This window comes from Filicampus tigris, chromosome 13 (genome assembly GCF_054856515.1).
Source record: "Filicampus tigris isolate MCC_2025a chromosome 13, RoL_Ftig_1.0, whole genome shotgun sequence".
NCBI lineage: Eukaryota > Metazoa > Chordata > Actinopteri > Syngnathiformes > Syngnathidae > Filicampus > Filicampus tigris.
The window spans coordinates 18,573,456-18,590,435 of record NC_141229.1 but is presented as its reverse complement, the minus strand read 5'-3'; the positions used below and the strand labels follow the sequence as shown (position 1 = coordinate 18,590,435).

Sequence of the window (16,980 nt, the reverse complement as noted above, 5' to 3'; positions counted from 1 at the left end):
TAGCACCTTCCTATCTCATCGACCTAGTGATACCATATGTTCCGACCTGAAATCTTCTGTCACAAAATGCTGGCCTTTTAATGATCCAGAGAGCCAAAAAAGAAGTCCGCAGGTACTAGAACGTTTTCTATTCGGGCACCAGTGCTTTGGAATGCCTTACCCACGGATATTAGAGGCGCTACCTCAGTAGAAATGTTTAAAAACATGACTAAAGACTTATTTCTACAATTCTGTATTTTGTTGAACTGTTTGTTTTGGCCTCTTTGCTGCCGCTTCTATTCTTTTCTCTGCCGCCTTTTCCCAGGCTTGGGAATTAGGTGATGACAACCAAATCGGAGGTTGCTGTTTCGATCACACAGCAACTAACCGCTACAACATCGGAGGGTGACCACTTCCTCGGAGGCGCTGCTATGGAGATTTCTACACGGACCAACTGGTCAGGGAACCAATTCACCGATGTCATCTTTCTGCAGCACTTCATTTGACTAACTTTCCACATTATTTTTAACTAACACTGTATAGTACAGTATGTGTGTTCAATGTTGCCCACTCGGCATCTATTGCAGCCTGATCATCCTGGAAGGGGGATTCCCCCATCTGTGGTCCCTTCTCAAAGGTTTCCCATTTTTCCCCAGATGGGTTTTCTGAGTTTTTCCTTGCCCTCCTGGGGGTTAAGATCAGGGGATGTTGTTTATATGCTGTCAGCTATGGGCATGTGAAACCCTTTGAGACTTTCCTGTGATTAAGGGCTATAGAAATAATTTTGACTTGACTTTACTTGACCATCCATTATCCAAACCGCTTATCCTCGCGAGGGTCGCGGGTACTTAGCATGCACTGTTCCAAATTGTTACAGTTCTAAGACATTTTGTAGGTTTAAAAAACATTAAAAAAGTCATTTGTTGAGTTTTCAGCATTAGGTCATATGTGCTGAAATCAAAAGCTACTAACAAATCATGTTACATTTTAAGGTACTATTTGGTAGCAGTGTCATAATCATTGCATCCATTGAATTTGTGAGTTTTTGAGAGTTTCTGTTTGAATTTCTTTGCAGGATGTTACAGTAGGTTCCCAGATTTGCTGTTTTGATGTGAACTGTCTCCCTTCGCCTTAGATCTCGTCGTCGTATGCGTGATGCTCCAAAGGTTCTCAACAGGGTTAAGGTTGGGAGGGGGGGCCATACAATGAGTTTCTCCGCTTTTATGCCCATAGCAGTCAGTGATGCAGGGGTATTCTTTTCACTCTGCACAGTAATTCCTAATTCACTGTGTTGCTCTTTGTTCTTTATCCTCAATCTCTTTACCGTAATGGCTAATGCAATGATTACCAACTTTTGCCAAGGCACATTAGTGTGCCGTGAAAGCTCTGGGAAAGTATGCAATTTCACTTAATTGGTCAGAATTTTTTTTTTTTTGTAATTACGACAACTAATGTATGCAAATACTAAATTTGAGGACGTTTATTGAAACTCACTGTGCATTAAGTATTGCATTTTGAATTTTTTCTACTGCCTTTTCAATAATCAAAGTTGAAGAAAGATACTTCGTTTAATGTATAAAGGCATATTAATTATTTAAAATGAATCATGGAATGTGCTGCATGAAACTTATTCAATCAGTTTTTCAGTTTACTTTGAAAAGCTAAATTCAACATGGTATACATGAAAATGACCCTTTCCAAATTACTGTAACTAGATGGCTTCAAATGTCTAACAATTCAGAATGAATAACGGACATGTTTTGTCATAAAATCGAATTATGATAAGTGTTTATGGTTTCTTTATACAATGTAGTACCTCATTACATAGACATTAGTACATTTATTATTATTACTTTTTTGTGGAAGTACTGTACAGTACTGTGCTACTCCGTTGTACGTTTAAACAGTGCTGAAATCAAAACATATACTTTTATTTTGAAGCCTGACACCCGGATGTCCCTTCGAGATGCAGCATACTGATGGGCTTATATGTGATTTCCCGTGCTAGATAATATCTCACATGAGCGAGGACACCCTGTAAGGTAAAACGGAAGATTTTACGCAACATTTAAAAAATATATATAAAATAGAGTGACTTATCTGTTCTCTGTGTGTGTCTTTATGCAGATCTTTTTGAACGATTTGAACCTAGACATTGTACCGAATTTGAGATGTCGTTTTATATCGTTCTATTTCGTTATGTTTAAATAGATTAGCGAAACATCCAATATTTGGGTTTTGACTCCTTGCCCTTTCTTGACATGAATAATGTCAGACGTGATCATACGTCATCTTAAATGATGCTAGCCCGCTAATATGAACGTGCAGCATCTGCTAACATACCACACGTGTGACATTTGACAGCACATACTCGAGAAGCATTCCAGTACAAAATTGAAATGAAAACAAAACTCTGCTTACTTAATGGCTGTACATGTGCCTTTTATTTTAAATGGAGTTGCAGAGTGCTCGCAAATACTGTACATAAAAGAAGATAAATGAACTGTATATGAAGAAATTAAGAGCAGTCTAGAGTGGGCGGAGCTACACTAGAATCAGTGTTTTGACAATTTGAAAACGTGTCCGAATAGCACTATGTTAGCTATTGGGAAGTGAGTCTTAATGTATGCAAATGTGTTTTAAATAGCACATGGTGGTAGTAGTAGTTAGCACATCTTCATCAAAGTGAAGAGGCCCAGGCTTCCACCTGCTGTTAAATTGAATTTTCCTTTTCTCGAAGCTATTCAGAGGTGATGCTCAGTTACACTGGTGTAACATGTCCAGAAATGCGCTGCATCAGGATATACATTTGTTGCAAAAGACTGTGACCAGTGTGATCTGGCCTCATAATTCCACCTCCACCTTTGTACACTGTCAACAGAGACGACACGACACAGCCTCATTCTCCTCATTGTGGTTGACTAGTGACATGAATTGGCAGCACGGCCTCAGTGGACACAATACTGGGGGGACGTGAGAGTGACAGTCAAGAAGACATGGACCATCAGTAGTGGAAACACCATGTAAGAGAGAAGGCTGTAAATGGAGCAGACAGTTGGGGGATTAGTGGGGTTTAATCGGAGGGACGGCTTGTGTTGATGGTGTGTACTCAAGGAAGTGTTTTCAAGGAAGCAACATCGTAGGACGTTTTACTCAACAGACATCATCTCTTGATTGATCTTAGCTCGACCTGGATACTCTTACAGAGTTCAGTGGGAAAGAGGATACAGCCAAAAATGACAGTGAGTGTTGGCTGGGATGATGTATGTGATGTCTCCTAGATTTAAGTGTTTTCTTAAAAGTGTCACATTCTCCATTTTATTTTTCTTTCTAATTTACCACCTCCTTTTCCTTTTGAGATTTGTAGTTTTTCATAGACTTGCATCGAACCTGTATTTTTCAAAAAATTATTCACCAAGGCTCCTCATCCAGTTCTGTGGTATAGTATTATGTAAGTTTGTGCTCACTGCTTACTGTTAAAATTAATCTGAATGTTGTGATGTTATTCTGAAGGTGGCAGACTTCCTGAAATATTAAATTATCTGCCACTGTGCCAATGGTGTTTTCTTTGCTTTCTTGAGATTAGACCCACTTAGGTTCTAAGAATAGGGCTTCTTACATTGTTCTAGCCGCTGGTCCTGAGAGGGAAATGACAAAGGAGGATGTTTCAGAGCCTATGGAGGAAAATGCTTCCTTGGAATGCCTCACTACAATTTCTCCTCATCAGCGGCCAGTCATCCACCAGGTGGCCTCTGCACCAATGCCTGACAACTGTGGTGAGAACTTGCATGAAAGCACACACTTATGATATGCTTGCTTTGGAAAGTTTACAGCTTCACAAATGAGTTTTTATTATTTTAAAGGTACAATAAAACAAAAATGTATTCCCTATATGCTCGAGTAAAAACGGAACTGACAAAGTGTCATTTAACACACAAAGAGAACAGTCTCTAAATTTTGTGATAAATTGTTGTGTAAAGATTACAGAATACAATTATTTGAAAATCATGTTCAACCTATATTTAATTGAGCACACTACAAAGACAACATATTTCATGTTCAAACTGATCAACATGATTGTTTTTAGCTTCTGGTGTCATCCCCCAACATTTTAAACATGCTGCAGTGCAATCCCTGCTTAAGAAACCTGGGCTTGATCAAGGTGTGCTGTCAAATTTTAGACACGTTTCCAAGCTGCCTTTTATTTCTAAAATTCTGGAAAAAGCGGTGCACTCACAGTTAAAATCTTTCCTGGATGAACATGTCATGGAGGTTTTCCAGTCAGGTTTCAAGATTATGCAGCCCTATTGCATATTTTTAATGATATCCTCCTGGCAAATGACAACGGAGACTATATATGTCTTGTTTTGTTGGATTTGACTGCAGCATTCGATATGGTGAACCTTTTGGCTCGTTTGCAGCACCAAGTGGGCATTCGTGGAAGCGATCTAGAGTGGTTTGGATCCTATTTGGCTGGCAGGACTTTTTCTGTTTTTCTGTTCTGAGTCCCGCTCTGCCCCTCGTATGATGTTTCACAGGGTTCCATTTTGGAGCACTTGCTGTTGTTGTTGTATTTGCTGCCCCTGGGTTCCATCCTTCGAAAACACGGTATTTCCTTCCACTGCTATGCGGATGACTGTCAAGTCTATATCCCGCTGAGCAAAACAGACGATTTTCCCTTAAGACCACTTTTGTCCTGTCCAGAGGACATCAAAGCCTACATTTCTTAAATTTCAACAAAAAGTAAACAGAAGTTATAGTGTTCGGTCCCAGTGGCTCTTCTCCATCCCACCCTGTTGACCCGGGCCCCCTGGCTTCATATCTAAAGCCAACAGTCTTGAACTTGAGTTTTAAAATGGTCAGTGATCTTAAATTCGACCGGCATATCAGTGCTGTTGTTAGGCCCAGCTTCTTTCATCTTAGACAGCTGGCTAAGGTAAAGCTCCTCCTTTCTCATCAGCACTTAGAAACAGTAATCCATGCTTTTGTTACATCTTGGCTAGATTACTGTAATGCACTTTATTTTGGAGTCGTCAAGCCCTCTCTCAAGCGTCTCCAGTTGGACCAAAATGCTGCTGCCCGCCTCATAACTGGAGCTCGGAAGACGTAGCACATAACCCCAATTCTGGCCTCTCTTCACTGGCTCCCGGTGCATTTTAGAGATCATTTTAAGATGCTTCTATTTGTCTATACATCATTAAATGGCCTGGCCCCGGCGTACGTCTCCGAGCTCCTCCACTCCTACGCACCTTCCCGAAGCCTCAGGTCTGCGGACCAGGCACTGCTCGCGGTAACGAGGAGTAAGCGGTGCCTCAGAGGCGATCAAGCCTTTTCGCCTGCTGGGCCTTCGCTTTAGAACGGCCTTCCAGTAAATGTTAGGCAAGCCCCCTCTCTGTCCATTTTTAAAGCCCGTTTGAAGACACATTTCTATTCTTTGGCATTTGATCCGACGTGCGACTGACAGTTTTCTATTGTTTTGCCGTGTCTATTGTATATAGTATTTTGTGTGTAATTTGTTGCTTTCACTTAAACGTGATATTCACGTTATATTATTGCTATTTTGTTCTTGTAATGTAAAGTTTTTAGCTTTGTTACAGCTGCAGATTTGATGCATTGTACATTGAGGAACATTGTCCTTAAACTGTTTGACTATTTTCTCACGCAGTTGTTCACAAAGAGGTGAACCCCGGTCCCAACTTTGCTTGTGAGTGACTAAGCAATTCAGGGAAGCAATCATGGCACCCACCAGCTCCCAGTTAGCCTGTTCACCAGTGGGATGTTCCAAATAGGTGTTTGATGAGCATTCCTCAACTTTCTCACTCTTTTTTTCCCAGCTGTCCCAGCCTTTTTGGAACGTGTTGCAGCCATAAAATTCCAAGTTCATGATTATTTGCTAAAACAATCAAGTTGATCAGTTTGAACATTAAATATCTTGTTTTTGTAGTGTATTCAATAAAATATAAGTTGAACATGACTTGCAAATCATTGTATTCTGTTTTTATTTACGTTTCACACAACGTCCCAACTTCAGTGGAATTGGGGGTAATATTTAATATTTAGGTACTATAATGTTTAGTATCTGTGCACAACATGGATAGAGTTTAACATAATTGTACATTTACAAAATGGGTTGGTTGCAGCAGGAAGGGAATTTGTGGAAAAAAAAAACGTGCAAGTGACTCTTTGTGAAAGAAATTTATTGTCCGTTTCTGCGGTGCAGGTGGTAAGACATTTTGTAGCTCAAACTGTCTGAGGAGAGAACATTGCCTGTGAAAGTACTTTATGTTTTGTTTCTAGGCTAAAAAATGGGTTAAAATATGGATTCAGCCACTTGTGGTCTGTGTTTGTGTTCTTGGGCAGAATTCTCCTTCTTTGACCCCAGCGACCCGCAGTGCAAGGAAGTTCTGCAAGAGCCCAGCACCACCATTCCGGAACTATTTGCTATCTTGAGGCAATGGGTTCCCCAGGTTCAGAAGAACATTGATCTGATTGGCAATGAGGTGATGATGGAACCCTTTTCCCCCCACTGCGCAACATGGAATCGATGCACAACAAAACACAAAGTATACTGTGCTGTGTACTTCTCTTCTACCGGTACTTTAAACATCGAATCAGTCAAGACAAACAGGCGTAAAGTACTCGTCTCAAGGGTTAAAGCAGCTGCTATTTCTCCATGCGTGTTAATTAACTGCTACCCTTTGTTGTCGATGTAGTTTACACAGCAGAAAGCAGTTTCTTCGATATCCAGTTTAGGGTCTTTGTAGTAGTACACTCTTTGGTGTGTACTAGTGCATCTGTTGTCAACTGCTACAACCTGTTCATGGACTTCACTGGCCTCTCGTGTATTTCTTCTGTATATGATTATCATTTTTTTGCACAGATCCTTAACAGAGGTTGTGGTGTAAATGATCGAGATGGTCTGACAGACATGAGCCTTCTGCATTACTGCTGCAAAGCTGGGGCGCCTGGCATTGGTTAGTATCAACTATTGTTCATCAAATATCAAGAGAAAATTAAAAGTGTGTCTTTTTATCATGCAAATTTGACTTGCATAATATGACCATAACCCAGTAGGACGTGGTAAGAACAACCATTCAAATAGGACTACTACAAAATGGCCTACAAAGATCTTACAATCAACACACAAACTACTCCTGTGATTTTTGTTCTTTAGGTGATGCAGATACAGCTGCTGGTTTTGCCCGCCACCTTCTTGCGCTGGGAGCCGATCCAAACCTCCGCTCCCGCTGGACAAACATGAGGGCTCTGCATTACGCTGCCTACTTTGATGTGCCCCAGCTCATTCGCGTGGTGTTGCAAGCCTCTCAGCCTGGAGGTAAGACAAGGGTTGGCTTGTAGTCGGGCTGTTCGATTTTGTCATGTCATCTTCCAAACCGCTTATCCTGTACAGGGTCGCGGGGAGGTGCTGGAGCCTATCCCAGCTGACAATGGGCGAAAGGCACTGTTCGATTTTGCCTAAAAAGAAAGTCCCTATTATTTTCTCTCAAACACGATTTTACGATTACGATTTCTTTGTAAAATAAGAAATAATGAAAAATGAAGTATTTTGAATGTCTTTTATTTAAACTTAATTTTTCTTTCTTTGAACTCAAAATGCCAGTCAATTTAACTTAATACACACAGAACAATCCATTTGGATTAACAGCATTTTACAATAGATTTCAGATCTGTTCTTAATCAAACCAATAACGAAAGAAGAAAGTGCATATACCATCTGAAACGAAATCATCAACATGAGAGAAGGTAGACAGTCAAATCTGTAAACCAAGCAGTCTGTCAGCAAGTCATTTTGCCAAACAGCTAGTGACCAGCCTTTCACATTTCTCCCTGGTCTTACTTAAACATAAATAAATGATTAGTGTAAAATTGTCACTCAATAATACAATGCACTGTCAAGCTTAAGTACGGACGCGTAGTCCGGCTGGACCAGTTGTAGAGGAGAGAAAAAAGGGATGAGTTTCAGACGTTGTGTTACTTGCTCACGGGTTGTATTGTACATGCGGAGCACAGACTACATTACAGATCAATATTTGCCCGATTTATTAGCTAAACGCTCACTTGCCTGAGTAAATAGCAGAATCGCCTGTAGCCATGGATCATGTCGTTGTTTCAGACTGCGCGCTCGTGGGAGGAAGCAGAAATGCAGAGGAAACTACGGTGGCTTAGATACACCAAAAATAATCAAATCGAACGTGCCGATTTGAACGTTTTTAACATCGTTTTATCCAGAAAATTCGGTTACGGGTCAAAATTGCTTAATCGAGCAGCCCTAGCTTGTAGTGACATTCTTTTCCATATTCAGAATGTTGAAGAAACTAAAATCAAATAGTCTCCGGAAAGAAGTGACACACGGCACTGTCAAGAGAGAATGGAAAGAACAGAAGAGGACCGGGAAACAGTGGAAGAGGCAGGCTTGTTTTCTTTTTGGATACCTGGAGGATTGCTGTAGACCACCATTTTGTTGAAGAATGCCGCCTTCTCCCACAGAGAAATACCACAACCAGCTGTCATCCTCAGATTCACAAATAGGAAACACAAGATTGCACTTTTAAGGCTGTGGAATGTTTTGAAAGGGAACAAATCTATTTCTAAACGAACATCTAACCACCCTCCTTAAACGATGGGCCGTCTATCCCCCATGCTCTAAATTCATTAGCTTTCAATCCACTTGAGTTAAACACTGACATCTATGATGATTTTTTTTTTAAACATGACATAATAATAATGTCAACAAAAAAAAATGTAAAATTATCCTGCGACTATTTTTCAGTAGATCATTTTAATTCCTTATGTCATATTCTTAGCGATTATGCTAAGTTAAATACTTTCTTTACCTTGCACTTAAATCTTTGCAGTTTGCCAAAAACTTTGACAGTCTAAAATTATACGGTAGTTATCAACACTGTCACGTTCCTTCTCAGTCATGGCATTCTTAAACACCTGTTTAAAGGTGAAGTCAACCCAAACATTTTCTTTACAATAATGTTTTCTAATTAGCCCCACTAGCCTAAACTTGATAATCTGATTAATACTGTGTTTGTGGAATACGAACTAAGAAGCAAAATCCACCTGTTTTTTAGCCATCTCACGGTTCAGCCATTTTGTCAATTCTGTCAACTGAAAATGACATCACAGATGCTCAGGTAACAACCAATCATGACTCAGCTTCAGAAAACAGGTCAGCTGTGATTGGTCGTTACCTGAGCCCTGAGCAACTGTGATGTCATTTTCAGTTGACAGCAAGTGGTAAATTTGCCCCCCCACCCCCCGAGATTGATCAGAACGGGTGGATTTTGCTGCTTAACTCATATTCCACAAATGCAATTGTAATCAAAATCCCGCGTTTTGACTAGTATCTCGAAACCAACTGACACTAACTGCAGCAACTTTGAGTCTCTTCTCTATCTTGGATACTACAGCATAAGGAACATAAAATGTGTACACTTGTTTTGTTTAAAGGGACACTGGGATGATCTTAACATTGGCACTTGTATAATAGGTTTGCATGTAAAAATGACATCAGTAATAAAGTGGCTTATGTTATGTTTTCGGTCTCAGCGGTTTACGTCACGGGAGGAAGGCAAGCGTGGTAAATACTGCTCGCTTTGACAGTTCTGTTGTCTAAAACGGCGACTGATCGCCACCAAAATGCGCAATGCACATCAACTTCAACCTGTGAAAGTATGAAAGTGTTCTGCACAATGGTTTGGATTTATTAACACAAGACGTGATCTCAACATGATCACCTCCACAAAATCAAAAATACCGTGGCGATTGCTCCTCCATTTACATAAGCTGAAGTGGACAAGAGCATGAATGCGCACACGAACCCCGACTGGTTATATTTCGGACATTTAGCTATGCTAATCTCGTCAACTCTCAGGAGCAGCAGGCAGATTGGAGCTTTACGCCCCCCTCTTCCCTCCCCGGCTAAAGGTAGGATAATAGGACGGCTAATAGCAACAACTAGCTTCAGGTCCTTAAAACAAAAGGTGTTAGCACAACAACATTAGCTCCTTACTCTGCGTCCAGCCTGCGTCGATCTTCATGTCGCGGGGTTGCCATACAAGCAGTCTCGTGCGTTGTCCGACACCGCTTGAAGCCGCCAGAGAGTGAGGTAAGCCCTCATCAAACAAGCGTCAATGTTCAGCGAATAAAAGGTTCCAGTGAGGCTGAATGCACAGCCGAGTGTGGCCATATTGGAACGTACCATTTCGGCTGTTTACGTTCCAAATTGGATGGCGTGTTGTAGGTCGAAAAACTGGGGCCATTCCTCATTCCTCGTCCAAATAAATGTGCACGTGTACTCATTCCCACTTGAGTCTCTGTAAATATCCTGACTGGTGTTTAATGCCTCGCCCGTCCTAACAGTGATCAGCAAAGAAGCAGTGTTTTTTTTTCTTTCCTTTTTTTTAAGCAAAGAAGCAGTGTGCGCTCGTCCCAGCCTAAATCTATGTAGCTCTGCTCACTTCCACGTTTCCTCATTCTCATATAAATTAGCCACGGAGAGGTTAATCATTTTGATATGTTGAAGTGGGCATTAGTAAGGATGTTCACATAAATTTTGGTGCCAATTGATCACCATTTTTGGACGTTATAAGCAATGAAAGTACAATGATTTCCAATGCAGAGTTTGGAATCGGTTCCTCCCGTGACTCCGACCGAACATGGACAGAACGCTAGGGGGCGCGGCCATTGTCCTCATTATCAAGGGGCGTTACTCATTGAGTTACTTATTTCCTAATTTCTCCCAAATTTATTGATAAAATAGAAAATGACAACTCTTTTCATTTTCCTGATCCAAAAATATATAAAATGAACTTGTTAGTGGAAACATGGCCCTCCTGGCCCCACCATCCCTTTAAGAATGAACTGCCTTTTTTTAAAATAAAAATATTTTAGGAAAATCCAGGTAAATTTAAATAAGTGGTGTGTGTGATTGAGAATATGTGTATGAGGTTTAATGGATTTGACTTGTCAAACATGTTAAACATAAATCTAATGTCCATTAACAGTCAACTTGGAACCTTGTTACTTAGTCAAAAGCAAACTTCAGCTGCTGTTTCTGTTGAGATGCTAGAAAGGAAGGGCCTTTTTGCGACCTGAAAGACATAGCTGAGGGTTTGAATGAGTTTTCTTGTGGTCAATATTATTTTTGGGGCTAATGCCCTTCTTTGACATCGAACATAAAAGAGCCTGAGCCCACGTAGCCTTATTAAAGATACATATTCTCCGCTTTCTGGTGCGTATACCACTAGTGGTACACAGGCTCCCTCTAGTGGTATGCGAAGGAATCGTTGCCTAAGTACAATTCAGTTGTATGTAATTGACTTTTTGATACATTTGAATGTAATCTTTATTCAACTGTTTTTTGTTTACTATTATGTGCAATACTAGTTATTATACATACTATCTAAATAAACTGTGCATCATATAAGATATATGAAAAAATTCAAAATTTAATTGTGATCGGTAATTAATTGGTCTAATTAAGCCATTTTGTCATTTCACTTAAAAATTGCTGAGAAAAGCCCCAAAGCCCAAAACTTTCAAACAATTTGGACCGCTCTTTGATTTTAGTATCCTTCTATACAGCCGTTCAAAAGTAATTAAAAACACACTGGATTCTTCACATTAGTTCGTTTTTCTTTTTCCTTCTCTGCCATTGTAATGAAATCCATGTCTGTCTGTGTATTATTGTATTTTATTTAGTTTTCCAAATGTTTTACATTTGTTTACATTTGACATGATTTTCTATTCTGTTTTTAAATGAACAAACAAATTAATGAACTTTCCTGAAACTAGTCGCTGAACAAGGTATGGGTAAATGACAAAGACAAGGAAGCAAAAAAACCCTGATAAATAAATTAATATACAGTATCTATAAATGAAGGAAAAACATAACCGACCTGTTTGGGGAAAGTAATTAGAATGTTATTTGAGAAAATACTTTGACAAGGCCAAGCCACATAATGTAGATCAGTGCCAACTTGCCAAATTACTTTGAGATACCCACTCATACTCTTACATATGCCTGATTTTTGTCAATAGGAATTATGAGCAGCATTCATTAAAACACATTTTTGAAACATGTCAAATGTTTTGTGATACAAACAGACAAACAGCAATTTTAAACTAAGACCCGGCCTGCAACCGGACCCATCTAAACACATTGGTCTTGCCTGGTTATTGTCTTATTTTTTTATCTCACTGTTTGAATTAGTGGTGAGTTAAAATCATTTTGGTATCCGTACAAAGTATTGACGAGTAGAGAAACAAGAAACTTACTGAACAAAATTGTAATAAGTTCTCCTCATTTGTGTTTTTCTAAGATGTAGATGCGACCTGTGGTGACTTTGACTTTGGCACCGCCCTGCACATTGCTGCGTCAAACATGTGCACATCAGCTGTCTCATGTCTCTTGGAGATGGGAGCCAATCCTGCTTTCAAAGTAAGTTACCGGTACAGCTTCTCTTCTTTAGAAGCTACTTTTGTATTGCTCTAAATCAGTACAGTACATCTGAAGTCCATATCTTTTATTTTTTTATTTTTTGACACCATTCATTCAGCACAGTGCCATGTGGGAATGGGAAACTATCCAAGCAGACTTCATTGCCCAAGTATTCAGACTCTTTTGAATTAGTTGGTGTGTTGCAGCCTTTTGGTGAAATAATTTGATTTTTATTTTTTTCTTTCGTCACCAACATTGTGCAAAGACATCCATAAGGGTTGTAGGCGTGCTGGAGTTTATCCCAGTTGAGAGGGTCAGTATGCCTTGAACTGCTTGACAGGCGATCACAGGACACATGCAGACTAAAAACCAGTCAAAGTCACATTCACACCGTAGGACAATTTAGAGTCTTCACTGAACTTCACATGCATGGTTTTGGAATGTAGGAGGAAAAAAAAAACATTTTGAAATGTGTTTCTTTGCTCAATTCTCAGGAGGAGCACCTTTTTTCCCCCAGAGTAATACAGCCTTGAGTCTTTTTGGCAGTTTGGGGATTTTTTTTTCCAAGATTATTCTTTGCATTATTCTTTCTTGCCTCAGCTGTGAATGATTAGGGCTTGTTGATGGACAGCAATTGTCAGGTCCATCTTGAGAGTTGTAATCTGGTCTCCTGCTGCGTACGCCAGCACATTCAGCTGTTTCTAAGCCGCTGCGTGCTTGGGTTCATTGTCATGTTTGGAGGTTTATGGGAAGGTGAATCATCAACCCAGTTTGAGGTCCTTGACGAGGTAACTCTTGAAAATGTTTTCTTTATCCAGTATATCTTTTGACTTTCTGTACTTACAAGTTCTTTCGCCGGGACTCACAGCATGAGGAGTTAAGTCGTGTCTGGTTTCCGCCACACGCTTGAATTGAAGCCAAGTTCCCGTAGTTTTATCAGACCACAACGTCTTTCTAACAGTGTGGGAGTCCCTTAAGCGTTTTTGTAACTCTTGGCAGGTTTTTAAGTATCCTACACTGAGGTAAGGCTTCTGTCTGACATATAGCCTTGATTGGTGACAAGCTTTCGCTCTTATATTTCTTAGTATTAAAAGGATTCTGAGATTTCGTGTGCTGAAGTTTGAAGGCGAAGACTCCAGGTTGTTTTAAGTTTGAGGTTTGAATGCAGAATTGTTTGTCAACACTGTGTCTCAGCTCCTCTGGTCATTCTCAACCACTTTGTTTTTTGTTTTTTTTACTCTGATATTCTTTTCATCAGCTGTGGGGCCACAGGTGTGCATTTCTCCATAAATCTCCAATCAATTTAACAAAGCTGGATTCCAATCAAGGGCTGCAAATAATATAGAAATATGAAAGGTAATCTTGATTAATTGAAGTATTTGAGTTAGGTTTTAAGTGTCACAGCTAAGGGTTTGAATTAGGGCGGCACAATATATCGAAAAAAATATCGATGTCGTGATATCGGCCCATGCAATATGTATATCGCAAAGACATGCAATAAGTTTCTTATGCTTTTATCAGAATTTGACCAGTCAGACACAAACCTAAATGTGCATCGCCATCGAATAGTTGAATATCATCTAGAGCAGTGTTTTTCAAACTTTTTTGAGTCAAGGCACATTTCATTGAAAAAAAGCGGCACACCACCAGCTGAAATTGTGAAAAGAAAAAAGCTTATTTTAACAATATTAGTGTTAGATTGTTTATATAAGCATTTTTTAACATTGAAGAATGACGTTATATCATAACATCTTGAATAGGAATTAAATAAACACAAAGAAAAAACTGTTTTATAATGTTTCATATTGATACTTACTCAGTGTGAAACATGGGCCGGTTTGGATAAACATGTGTCACTAATTCGCTTGTCTCTAAACAAAGACAATTAGCTACCTGCTGCTGCTGCTACCTGCTGGTATGGAAGAGTACTAAAATGTAGTAAAGACATGATTACGCTGCCAGGCGCTAGACCGCACAGGCACACAAATTAGATAATTTACCACGGCACACCTGACAATACCCACACTGGTGAGCCGCGGCACAGTTTGAAAAACACTGATCTGGGATGATTACAATTAATTAGCAAAGATAAAAATTACATCTCGGCTAGATTACTGTAATGCACTTTATTTTGGAGTCAGCCATTCCTCTCTCAAACGTCTCCAGTTGGTCCAAAATTCTGCTGCCCGCCTACTAACTGGAGCTCGGAAGATGGAGCACATTACACCGATTCTGGCCTCCCTTCACTGGCTCCCAGTGCATAGGGTTCAATTTAAGATTCTCCTATTTGTCTATAAATCATTAAATGGCCTCGCCCCGGCGTACCTCTCCGAGCTCCTCCACTCCTTCGCACCTTCCCGCAATATCAGTTCTTTGGACCAGGCGCTGCTCGGGGTACCGAGGACCAAGCGGAGCCTCAGAGGGGATCGAGCCTTTTCAACTGCTGGTCCTTCCCTCTGGAATGACCTCCCATTGGTTGTTAGGCAAGCCCCCTCTCAGTCCATTTTGAAAACCCGGTTGAAGACACATTTCTATTCTCTGGCTTTTGATCAGACCTGAAATTTTCGGCTCTTTTCCGGTGTCTATTGTATATAGTGTTGTGTGTTCATTTATTAATTCCACTTGTTGTATTATGGCCTTTTTATTGTATTGTATGTAAAGTGCTTTGTTACAGCTCTAGCTGTTTTGAAATGCGCTATATAAATAAAATTGTATTGTATTGTATAAGACAAGAATACACATAGCTTGCTTATTTTGCTTTAGATAAGAAAATGTAATTTCTTTAGGTACATGTTAAATATTGCAATAATATCAATAGCGCTATATTCAACAACCATATCGCATATCACAAGTTTTTCCAATATCGTGCAGCCCTAAATTTGAATCCATGCAACATGATGGTTTGAGTGTGTTGATGGGGGGAAAAAGGGAATGCAAATAATGTAAGCAGTAGGCCAATATAGGTTGAAAAAATAAGGGGAAAAATATAGATAAATACATGAATAAATAAAATACTGTTGTGTCATGAAGTCACGGGCACAGTGCTCATAGACTTCACTTTCGCTGTTAACATGGTGGCTGGAGGATGATAAGGCAATGGCTGTATTTCCCAATTATGGTAGTTCAAGTAATGATCAATAATTATTCATTAAAATGAAAATATAACTAATGTAGTACATGACTATGAATCCACTACTAGTTTTGTTCTATTCTGATTAAATGTCTGGCATCTTTACTGGAGCAACTGAAGCAAGTATCTTCCTTGCACTCTTAAACACTGACTTCACAGTATTTCATAGGGCAGCATTTTCCAGCCCGCTTCTTTGTAATAGAAATTACAGTCCATTAAAAATGAAACTAGTTTTTTGTAACACTTGTAAAATACAGAAAATGCTGATCCCAACTCTTCAGAACTGAAATTTGCATCATAAAGCTGTTTGTGTGATCAACCATACAAAATCCAAGTCTACAATTTATGATATAGTAAATCATGTAAATATTTTCATTCCTCACACTGCAAAGCTGAAAGCAGTCATAAATTATTTTAGTTTGTCTGTTTAATTATTTAATTATTTTGAAATCCTCATCATTTAATTAATACCAGAAGGGTCACTTTGTGAAAGTAACAGATTATTACAATTCTAAGGTTGGCTTGATTTACAGCCAGACCACAGGTGTTCATGATAAAACATGACCACAAAATGTACTCTTTGAAAAATGTCACATTCACTTGTTTTGTTGATTTTTAAAACATAGATGGATGGAATATTGGTATCAACTCTTTCAGTGCTCACACTTATGTGTAGTGTAGTTTCTTTTATGTTCTTCTTCTTTTTGCAGCACCTTTATTTGTTGGATGTTGAAGAAGTTATTATTGGCTTTTCGTAGATTTTTTTTTTCCATCCGTTGAATCATTTTTGCTGTGTTAGTTTGCATGTGTTATGACTACTATTGCAACTTTGACATGAAATAAATTTAGCATATCTTTCTGTAGCTCATTTAGATTAGAATGAGTCAAACCGTACATTGACAACAACTGCTGTCTTTTGAAAGTCATTTGCATTGTAAATAGGTAGAATTTCTCCTCAACCATTCACCAACTCTCCACTGGGTGTCACCAAAGCACTTTGCACTGTAATCAGGCAAATCCCTCATCAAATCTGCAGGTTTATCTTTAATTCTTCATACCAACGTTAAAAACAAACATGAGGAAGGTCAATAAGGAAAATATGTTTGAAAATCTTTAAAGAGAGTGAGTGGTGGTTAATATGTTAGACAGCTGAGGGTATTAGGCCAGTGTTACAGCAAACAAAATTATCTTACACATTGGGCAGGCAAAAATCAGTGTGACCCAATGACCCCTCTTTCTACTGGCACTTATTACCGTCATTAACGAGCTGAATCTCACATCTAAATTATTTTAGCCACTTCTCCAAGCCTCTGTGTTCATGCAATCGTGAACATCCTCTTTGTAATTCATTCAAGTAGGATTTTGTTCCCAGAGTCCTAGTCCAACTCTGTGACGAGAA

At 39.4% G+C, this 16,980-nt stretch overlaps 1 protein-coding gene across 6 annotated transcripts in view; it reads left to right on the top strand.

Annotated features, from left to right (window-relative positions):
- Nucleotides 1-1,908: 1,908 nt before the first annotated feature.
- LOC147137815 (CAP-Gly domain-containing linker protein 4) overlaps nucleotides 1,909-16,980 on the top strand; it is a 48,665-nt gene continuing 33,593 nt past the window's right edge. Inside the window, exons 1-8 of one of the 6 annotated variants that reach the window (XM_086050142.1) lie at nucleotides 1,939-2,021; nucleotides 2,861-3,002; nucleotides 3,164-3,221; nucleotides 3,609-3,755; nucleotides 6,340-6,479; nucleotides 6,860-6,953; nucleotides 7,154-7,315; nucleotides 12,333-12,451. In XM_086050142.1, coding sequence (XP_085906268.1) covers nucleotides 3,629-3,755; nucleotides 6,340-6,479; nucleotides 6,860-6,953; nucleotides 7,154-7,315; nucleotides 12,333-12,451 — 642 coding nt within the window. In that variant the 5' untranslated portion in view covers nucleotides 1,939-2,021; nucleotides 2,861-3,002; nucleotides 3,164-3,221; nucleotides 3,609-3,628. The other 5 variants (XM_086050140.1, XM_086050138.1, XM_086050143.1 and 2 more) reach the window with 5 other exon arrangements.